A 10,506-nucleotide genomic window follows, 5' to 3' on the forward strand; every position below is an offset into this window, starting at 1 on the left:
AAAAATTTAAATGAAATATATATATTTGTAAACTATGTAAAAATATTATAAGTCACAATAATTGATAATTCAAAAGATCTATAAAAAAAACTTACGGTCAAAAATAGACTTGTTTGAATCTCAAAATTTGAAAAGTTTCATATAAAATGAAATAAAAAGAACATATTTTAACATTATTTGTATACGCTCTGTCAAACTAACCCTGACATACATAATGAGTACACATGCATATGAAAGGTCCACCCTAGCTAGTGTAACTTTAATTAATGTAGTATACTTATAGGAGTCATGTATAGGTTTTCCAACTTTTTGAAGCAAAGCAAAGCTAGGTAACCATATTATTAATATTATTGGTGAAATGGCACAAAGTGATTGCAATTAATTAGAAGGTAGCTAGTTAATGTACTTGTTGTGGCAGTGAGTATGCTGGTTTCTGGCCAGACAAACATAACGAAACCTTTTCTGCTCAACTTTCACGTTTTAGTTTGTGAAAACTTCTATATACATATATATATGCAGCCTTATTACACTAACTTTTCTTCTCATCACTCATATAAATGTAGCTATATTTTTATTTAAATAAAATAAATAGCCAGCACAGTAGAAAGTATACACAGATTATATGTACAATATAGATTGTCAAAAGTCATAGAAAATATATATTGATTATATAATATAGCTTATATATATGTGTATACACAGACTATTCAATCTCGATGAATTCAAAATCACTTTTAGATAGTCCTAAATTGTATAATACATGAAATCATCTCGATATTTCAAGCCTTCTAATTTATAATTCGCTCGAAATGATTCATGTTTGCGGGGTATGTCGAATTTTAAAGAGAAAAACGCAGCATATCGTAGAAGAAGTACAAAGAAGAAGAACACAGAATAGATGTCTTCAAAATTTTGTAAAAAAAAAAGAATCATATGCAGAAATTTTTTAACTGGCTGAATAAATAAAAGGCCTTTATTTTTGTAAATAAGGGCTATATGACCTAATTATCCCATTAAATTAAGGAAGGGGGCATAAAACCAATCTTCCATCCACTTAACTATTAAAACTATCACTTAATAATACATTAAGTTGTGACTAGTGTGATTGTTTTAAAGTAATGAGCTAAATTTGATCATTGTTAGAAAGGGGCCATTGTTTCTAAAGTAAGAAAGTGACCCTAGCTAGAAAGTGGCCATTGTTTTAAGTTTTATGGTTTTCTTTTTTATTTGGTTCTGATCCGACTAAATGTTGATCGCATTGCAAGACCTATTTAGAGGTGAAGATTTACGCTTTCAACAAGACTTTCTCCATACTCATAGCTCGAGCCCAAAACTTTTGATTAATGATGAAAAAGTCCCACCGCCACACTACAATCCATATTCATTAAGTTTTATGTCTAAAGATGCAATAATATAGGCACGTCAAAATGAGCTATGAATAATTTAGATAATTTATAGGCGTGAAAAGGACAAAAGACTTATAGTCGAATAAGTCATAAGTAGATTATATCTTTGTTAAGTCAATTTTGATTGGAGAAAAAAGCCAAAAAAAAATAAATAAAAGATTTTTGTTTTGAGTACTATTTTAACTTTTTTGTGCATTGCCAGTACGTATATGATTTTTTACATCATCATATCATAATAAGCTGCAATAAGAAAAGTGACTTTCTATAGCAAGCTTACTTAACTAACTTTAAAAACTAATTGTTATATTTAGAAGTTTTAATGATTTAACAAATTATAGAGAAATAGTAATTAATAAAAGGATATGGTCCTTTGCGTTCTCATCATACATAATAAGTCAATGGAGTGCGGCGGTAAAGTTGTAGAAACTATTATGGTAGGAGCAGTCCTCGATCAATGACAAACTACTAGGTTATTTTGTCTTTTTATACATTTGATATGTTGACAAGAAATATTCTAGTTTTTGCAATAAAAAATATTCAAAGCAAAAAACCATTCTCAAAGAAGAACTACTCTCATATGCAACAAGGACCTTGATAGAGTGTTGCAGCGTCTTAAATTGTTAGTTGAGTCGAGTGTCTTGTGCTCTCATATTGTAGATTTATTCCTAAGCTGTAAAGAATAATAGATCGCACAAGATCATTTTATTATGAGTTGAGTTGTTGTCTAGAATTAGCCGCCTTGTGGTTGTTGAAGTCTATGTTAACTAAAGGTGGTTGATATGGTGGGCAATAGGGTTATTGCTTTGTATTTTGTAATAGAGGTGTTACAAGTTGTGTTGGATTAAAAATTTAATCCTTTGTGATTATTGAAGTCTGTATCCACAAATTGCTTGAAGTTTTGAGAAATCATGTGTAATAGGTTGTCATTTTTTCCTTCCTTGAGCAAGGAAATTTCTAGGTAAACATTTGTATTCTTTACCCAAATCATTTGATTGGATTGTAGAACAAGGGCAGTAGGGCACACACTAGCACAACCTGACTACCTAGTATTAATATGTAGTCACTTGGAGACAAAACAACCAAACTCAAACCAATTATATTTAGGAAAAACTAAATAAATTAAACCTATTAGGAAAAATAAGAAATAGCCGCTCATAAATAGTTTTTCTTTTCGGGGTACAAGTATTATTTTCCCTTATATTTATATGATACTATAATAGTGTGAGCACTGATAGTAACCATTCGAGCTACGTTCCATAGCTATAACAGCCGTAAAGATAGAGACCAATTATGGTCCAAACTTAATTGGCTGGCCCAATAGTGATTATCATGACACACACAAACCCAATCCTTCCATATACTCCCTCTATCCATTATTAATTGTCTTATTACGCTTTTCAAAAATCAATTTAGCTAATTTTCAAAGTTAAATTAGATTATATTAATTCAATATTTTAAACAAAAAAATTAAATATTCAAAAACTATACAAAAAATACTATAAGTTGTAGTTTTTTGCATTTCAATATAATGAAAAAAATACATCGTAAAATGTTAGTCATGACAATAAAAGTGGACGGAGGGAATATATATTACAGTAACCTATGTTGCAGTGTTAGTATGTGTTATGCACTGTAAATGGAGGAATTTTCAAATATAGTAAAGACTTGAAACATAATGAGGCAAAATAACTAATATTTGGCTAATTACACAACGTAGCTAACCATTCGGATTAAAAACTAGCTGCGAATCAAAATTAGTTATAACTATAACTATGTTAAACAAAACACTAATAGATGTTTACTTAGTTACATAATTTCTTTCAAATAGAATCTTACTTTTACAAGAGCCATGCATACATCTAAAAGTTTGTTGATGTATTTATTTTTGGTTGTGTAATAGATAAATGCATAAATTACTCACAGCAGTCACCAAGTACACATCACAAGATGTCAAAAAAAGAAGAAGAAGGAAATAAGGCCAACTTATCAGCTAGCACCTAGTAGCATAAAGACAAAAAATAAACACTTTAGAGCGACAGAAAGTTATTGTGTTCCAAGTAATTTTGGGAATAGAGACTGCTGTATATAGATATCAAAGCTGCAAAACAAGATGTCAAACTGCACACTGCATCCTCAAACGAAATAAATACAATGGGTAAAGTAAGTTCTCAATCAGAAATTGTCATCTAAAAATACTGGCTCCAACAAATCTTTCAAGTTGCAGGCTGGATAAATTTCAATGTTTCAGGGTGTATGAACAATTATACCGTAGGATGATATCCAAGACTGACATTTCCTTCTAACCGGTGAACTACACTTCTGATACTCCGATCATGGCAGAACTCAAGGGCAAGCCGAAGAGCTGTTCCGAGTCCCAGCACAACTATTACCCCTGCACATTGCTTCTTGCTTTCAACATGACAAGGGACACTTAAACAGTATCTAGTGTCTAAGTTTTGACAACAAACGATTAATGAAAAGATCAAGGGCATGTACCGATTATGATGTTCACAGGCAATGCAGAGACTCCAAGCGTAATGGATATTAACACATCCAGAAACAGACCGCCAATGAGGATACAAAATGCAACCCAAAGTGGATTAAGGCAACCCTGTACAAACTGACTGTTTTAGAAGTAATACACAAGACATCGACTTCAAAGCAGGAGCTTGGGAAAGTGTAATGCTCCTTACTCTATCCCGCTCTTGGGAAATATCCGTCCCCCTAAAAGAAGGATCGACTCTCCAAATCCAGTAACTTGTCTGCCATCCATAAAATGATGCAGTCAAAACATAATTATAAGAGTATCTATCCCAATAATTTGTAGCTGACTAATCTTTGAGATTATATCTTTTTCTGAATCATATATATATATATATATATATATAAAAGAAGATTTTGTTTCATAAAATAATAAATGTCACGGTGTTCCACCAGATCTCCATATGAATTTGAACTTGGCTCAGAGATTTTAATCAAATATTTGGAACAAGAGACTACCTAAATAAGATCCACCAGTTAATTTTATACTCTGACATAGTAGAATCTGGATCCACATTATTTGTTTGATTTCTAACCTGATGTAACAAGTTAAATCAGTAGAATATTTGTCACAGAAAAAGGAGGGCATGTCGCATATGTTGACGCCACAAAAACCAAAAAGGGAATAAATGAAATTACTATTTATGGATATGGACATTGAGCCTAACTCAAAAGTGTAAAAATCACCCAAAACAGTCAATATTTTCTCTAGAACATAGGCTCTCCGTGTACTTTCGAAAGCTGGTCCTCAATGGTCACTGTGAACCTCAATTGTGAAGAAAAAGCAGGAAAAAGAACCTATGCAACAGCTATTAACCTCTCTACGAGTACAAATTCAACCAAATCTACATGTTCGAAATCAGTGGTTGCCAAGTAGACCACTCATAATGATTACTTTGGAATCATGGCCGAAGAATGGTCGACTAACAATCTTAGGCCCCAAACTGAAAGACTTGGATCCAAATTCAAAGAACTCTTCCCGATTAAGGTGTCTGCTAAAATTGAAGTCTTCAATAACTACAAAGTGTTTCTTGATTTTATCAATGAAGATGATTTCAATATGGCGTGGTTCAAGAGAATGATCAAAATCGACAGATTGCAAATGAGGTTGCAGAAGTGGTTTCCGGATTTCAAACAGTTCCTGTGTGGGTTCAGCTTACAGGCATCCCCTGGTGGTTTCCTTAAATGGACTTAGGCAATCCTCCCCTCATGAGCTAGCTTTTGGGGTTGAGTTAGACCCAGGTGCCATATCTTTACAATAACATATTGAATTGTAGAGTGTTGGAAAGGAATAGAGACAAGGATTCTAAAGATGCTCGAAAAATCAACAAGGGAATGGATGTTATGCAGACTGAAGAGGGATCCGATTGAATAAAAAATTTGGAACAAAGTGAAGATAAAGGAGAGGTGAAAGACAATGAAAGTTCAGGCAAAATTGGGCAGATTTCTGAGGCAGTGAATGAGAATGAAAATGGGTATGGACAGAAGCTTGAGGCTGAGATCACAAAAGATGTGGACATAGAAAAGAAAAAGTTCACAAGGTCATGATAGCTAGGCAGAATATCAGCAAGAAGAAAAAACCAGAAAACAGAAGCGGCCTATGAAGAAAAGCAATGTTGTTTTTCAGCAAGCTATAACTCATTTAAGAAACAAGTCTAGGACTGCAAGATATTAGAAGCTAATTCTTCCCAGTCTAAGGGTAAGGATGACACACAGCAGGATCAAAATGACGTTAATGCAGTTAACATCTCTGCTGATCAGAACAAGGTTATGGACTGAGCAGTCATGTTGGTGAAGTCAATGCCAGAACTGCTAAGGTAAGGACACAACAGAACAAGGAAAAATAAGAACAAAGAGAATAGCAAGAACAGAAGATCAGGAAGCAACTCTAGGCATGCAAACTCTGGAAAGTCTGATAATAGTGAGAATAACTTAGTGAACACTTAGCAATCTGATAGTGAAGGCACTGGTCAACAACACAAAATTCAGGATGATTTCAATAATATTAATCTATCTACAAGTCTTACTTCAGAACTGAAAAACCAAGAGCCTATACAGTTGGTTGTCAACCTTAGGTGCGATCCAACTACTGAGAAGTCTGTTGAGCAATATGAGGAACAAAATGTGAAGCCTAATTACCTGATGACTGTATACAAGACAACTTCATGCACAATGAGGAGACCAAATAACTGGAATCCAGAATTGATTTTTTTTCTAAAGAAGAAGCAGATCATATCTCGGGACCAAGACAGGGGATACAACAACAAAACAAATGACATACAAGGAAAAGGGGGAAGAAGCAGACAAAGAAAGAAAGGCAACAAGCTGTAAAAAAGGCACACTGCCTCGTCAAAAAGGGGAGGACAACAGACAAAATAACACTAGCCAACTACAAAACCATCTAAGGGAGGCAGGTGCAGTCAAATGCTCAATTTTAAAAACCTATAAGCTGAAAGGCCAGAAGGATATTCATGCTTAAAAAGACCAGTCTAGCTTGATGGCTGAAGCACCCAGCAATAACTTCAAAAAGAGCGAAAAGCATGCATTACTAATGTTTAAAGAGATCCAATGTCCAGCACTCATCCAAAACCATTGCTATCCAAACAAAGATAGATACTTACAGGTGCATGAGCCTCTGGAGATGCCACATTTACAGCTACTTGCCTGCATAAAATGGCAAACCTACATCCATATACTGTCTGATAGGGAAAAAAAAGATTAAAATGCACTTAGTCTACCACTTACTGGCATATTTCACATTTATTTGAACCTCTAGTACTAAACCATGTATCTATGCATGTCCGATGTGCTTTTGCCAATCCACCACGACAGTGGCATCCAAGATCGATCAACTCTTCCTCCTTTTCCTCTTGACATACTCTGGAAGAACATCACAGAACACAAATTTCAAAGAATTTCAATACTGGACCAGAGCCTCATTCTTTATATTTTAAAAAGCAGCTTAAGAGACTTTCCAATGTGAGTACCTAAAATCATCTAAAATTGGTACTCCAGATATGGAAATCAAAAAAATAAAAAATAAAAAGATTGGCACTCTCAATATTAAATGGGAAAAAAAGGTCATTTTGCTGTAGCAAGTTCTGAATGATTACCAACTAGAAAGCCAGAAAGTACAACAAATATATAAAAGATACTACCTTAAAAGTCCTCCACTTTTGCAAAATGACCTTTTTGATGTCTCCTTTTTTCAATTTAGTTATGGACATCAATTTAATTCTTTTATTATAAATAAAGTGGGCACTGATTCAAATATATCTAAGCATTTCGATCTCACATATTTGATGTCTCCTTTTTCAATTTTTAATCCCTTGTTAGTTATGTGTCGTACTCTACCATTCAACTTAGCAAAAGTCATGTATAATGAGCACAACCACTACTTGGATCGTGATTATAAAAACACATCAAATTCACAGCAGCTCATGATGCAGAGCTAAATCCTAGCAAGAACAAAAAGGTCATAGTGTCAAAAGGGAAGAAGGTATGAGACATAGTGTCATAAGAACACAAAGTCCAAGTGATATTGATCAATAAGCAACTTCTGACATGATTACAGAAATAGATTTTTTTATAACAGCTCTGGAAAGAAAAGCTAAATCAAGGTAGAACAAGAGATCTTCCAAGAAATTGATGGTTCCTAGTAATTGAATCTAGAATCTCCCTATTCCACTTTCAGTATAACAACACTTGTGGGAATGGCCTGATCTCAATGATTTACATAAAATTGATGGTCCCTGAGTCCAGAGTCATGTGAAAGAATTTGATGTATCACAATGCTGCCAGACCAAAGGCTAGATTCACACTCTGTTTCAATGACAAGACAGAGTGCTGACTATAGATAGATTTTTAAAATAGGGAATGCCTGTTTCTTTACACTGTCCCTTATGCCAGATACACAATGAATAAAGAGACCATTTATTTGTCTTCTGTGATTATGGGGAAGCAGCTGGGAAAAACTTCAATCCTGGAGAAAGCTAAGACATTACAGTTTCACTCTTGGGACCAATATATCAATGAAGTCATAATGTGTGCAAAAGGGAAAACACAAAGAGCTCAAATCTTCAAGATGATTTACTCTTGAGTTTGTGCATAGCTTGTGGATAAAAAGAAACATGAGAACTTTTGAAAAAGTTTGTCGAGACCCTGAAATTACTGCAAGGGAAATGGCTTATGTCAGCTGTGTTAGGGTCCCTCCCAGGATCAGTTCAATTATGTCTACTTTTCTGTTTTAGCCTGAGTATGGAGCTCTGTTGCTTGTATTTTCATAGTTTGGGTGTGTTTAGCCAACTATGGAGCCTGTAACTATTTTCATTAGTTTCATTAGTTACCCAATAAAAAAGAAGAGATCTTCCAAGAAGGTCTGTCTCACCAAGCAAGATTTCTTCTTTTTGGGTTATTCGATTCACATGTGGCTACAATGCAAACATTGCACATAAAAAGGACTAAATAAGGATCAAAACGTTTGAAACATATAGAGGGCTGATACTATAACTTTATATGGAGAATCAGTAAAGAAATATATCAAAAGTAGTAATCTTTATGCAAGTAGAAAAGCTAGAAACCTGCATTGTTCATGAAAACTATGATTCCTGGATAAGCAAGGCTTCTTAGGAGACTCTACAATTGCTATTTTCTCAATGGTGGAAATGTTCCCAACTGGGTCTGTGGTTAATGTGGGAGCCTGGGAGTTGATTGATTCGCTTGCAGGAACCACTATGGTGAGTACAGTTTGATCCACTCTTTCAGTAGCTAAGTCATGATTGCTGATCTCCGCACTCTGCTTTTCAATATCAGAAGGATCATCACAGTGGACGGTACTATCATGCCGGACTACACCGACATCTTGCATTGGTAACAAATACAAAAGAACCAAGCAAACGCGTTGCTATCCTTTTGCAACCCTTTTTAACATTCCTCCTATACAAAACAAGCTCAAACTCAATATAAAGCTGATAATTATTTTGTTCACTATACCCTATACCAAGTAACGAATACTCACCCAATAAATCTTAATCAAGTAAGCCATTAAACTAGCTCAAATCCAAATTTCAGTTTATCAAAAGTGGAATGTAATTCAGTCATTATTAGAACAGAAACCACATGAATTCTTTTTTGGTTTTCAATGTTCACTTACATGGACAAAACAAAGGAGTACATTTACCAGGTACCAGCACATGAACATGCTCATAAGCAAACCTAGTAAACCATGAACTAACTGATCCATCTTAGTAGAACCAAACAGAAGCAAGTAAGAAACGGAAATTAAACAAATAAACAAAAAGAAGATGTTTTGGACACCCATTTGAGCAAACCCACATCGAAAACAAGTAGAATGAAAAGAATAGAAATACCCATCTCAAAATTCTGCTGCAGTTACACAATTCAATCACTCAATTTTCATCCAAATCCCTCAATTAGATAAATTATTGTTTGAAATCGATTTTTAACTTAGAAGCAACCTATCAACCAAGAAAATAAAGGAAGTACAAACATTGTTAGGTAAAGATATAGAAATGTTGGCGCACGCACAGAGAGAGAAGAGACCTGAGACGGTAGCGGTGAGTCAAGTTGATTCAATGGAAAGTTGAAAATAGTTGTGGACCGGACGGGCACAAGTCATTTTTACTTTGCCCGCCGCGGTGGTTTAGGGAGCAAAGATACTGGGGAATCTTTTTCTTTTTTTTCTAGTTTTTCATTTGGAATGGTATTGAATTCTGATTAAATTCGAATTATTACGAAATATATTTAATAATTTCTTCATACTCCTAACACAAATTTGAAACTTCTAACTTAAGTGTGAAACAGTCTCTTTATTATACCATAAGATTAAGATTTTAAAATTCTTTTTGAAAAATAAATAAAAATTGTCACAATTATTATGAAATATGAATGAATACATATATGTAACTGAAATTGATTAATGTTGTGAATTTTAAAAGGTAAATTCAATGGTTAAACAAATATATACTAGTTAATTAGTCATTATAGCTATAGTTTTAGTTAATTACCACTAGCAATCAACCTCCATTGATAATTATGTGGGCTGGAGTTTGTATAATTCAGAATTATATAACATAATTTGTATGACCGTTTGAATTTGAGTTGTTTGTATTTGTATAAATTTGTTATTTCGAGTTTATATAAAATGTCAATGATACAAACTAAACAACTTAAAATGTAGATACAACTCGTAAATATGCAAACTAATAGCTATAAATCATAATTAAATTTATTATAATAATAGCTCTTTGCGAAAATTCCCCATAACTGATATTTAGGGTGTGTTTGGTATGAAGGAAAATGTTTTCCATGGAAAATGTTTTCCTGGAAAACAAGTTGATTTTTGACTTATTTTCTCATGTTTGGTTGGTGAGTAGAAAAAAAATTTCAAAAAAAAATTTTAGTGTTTGATTTATGAATGATTTTTTTTTTTGAGAAATATCTTTTATTTTTACTAGGGTAGAAAATATTTTTTAAAAACAAACTTAAATTTTTTTAGGGGTGGGGTGGGGGGGAGAGGGAGGGGTAGGGGGTGGGTTGA

The 10,506-nt window shown here is 33.7% G+C and overlaps 1 protein-coding gene across 2 annotated transcripts; it reads right to left on the reverse strand.

Moving 5' to 3' along the window:
- Nucleotides 1-3,461: 3,461 nt before the first annotated feature.
- LOC125814570 (uncharacterized) lies at nt 3,462-9,622 on the reverse strand. Of its 2 annotated transcripts, XM_049494033.1 has the most exons (8): nt 9,510-9,622; nt 8,528-8,882; nt 6,693-6,827; nt 6,569-6,611; nt 4,407-4,483; nt 4,100-4,168; nt 3,903-4,017; nt 3,462-3,798 (listed from the first exon to the last, which is right to left on the reverse strand). In XM_049494033.1, the coding sequence occupies exons 2-7, from the start codon at nt 8,812-8,814 to the stop codon at nt 3,951-3,953; spliced, it is 678 nt and encodes a 225-aa protein (XP_049349990.1). In that variant the 5' UTR covers nt 8,815-8,882; nt 9,510-9,622; the 3' UTR covers nt 3,462-3,798; nt 3,903-3,950. The 2 variants fall into 2 exon arrangements, with proteins under 2 accessions (XP_049349990.1, XP_049349989.1); XM_049494032.1 differs by lacking the exon at nt 4,407-4,483.
- Nucleotides 9,623-10,506: the final 884 nt, after the last annotated feature.

This window comes from Solanum verrucosum, unplaced genomic scaffold (assembly GCF_900185275.1).
Source record: "Solanum verrucosum unplaced genomic scaffold, falcon-dt-bn FXZP01000268.1, whole genome shotgun sequence".
NCBI lineage: Eukaryota > Viridiplantae > Streptophyta > Magnoliopsida > Solanales > Solanaceae > Solanum > Solanum verrucosum.

Bases quoted from the DNA above. Each gene is read 5' to 3' on its own strand.
- LOC125814570 (XM_049494032.1), bottom strand. From the start codon at position 8,814: ATGCAAGATGTCGGTGTAGTCCGGCATGATAGTACCGTCCACTGTGAT. The intron at 4,018-4,099 runs GTAAGGAGCATT...CAGTTTGTACAG, and splicing joins TTTCCCAAGAGCGGGATAGA to GGTTGCCTTAATCCACTTTG. The intron at 3,799-3,902 runs GTACATGCCCTT...AGCAATGTGCAG, and splicing joins GCCTGTGAACATCATAATCG to GGGTAATAGTTGTGCTGGGA.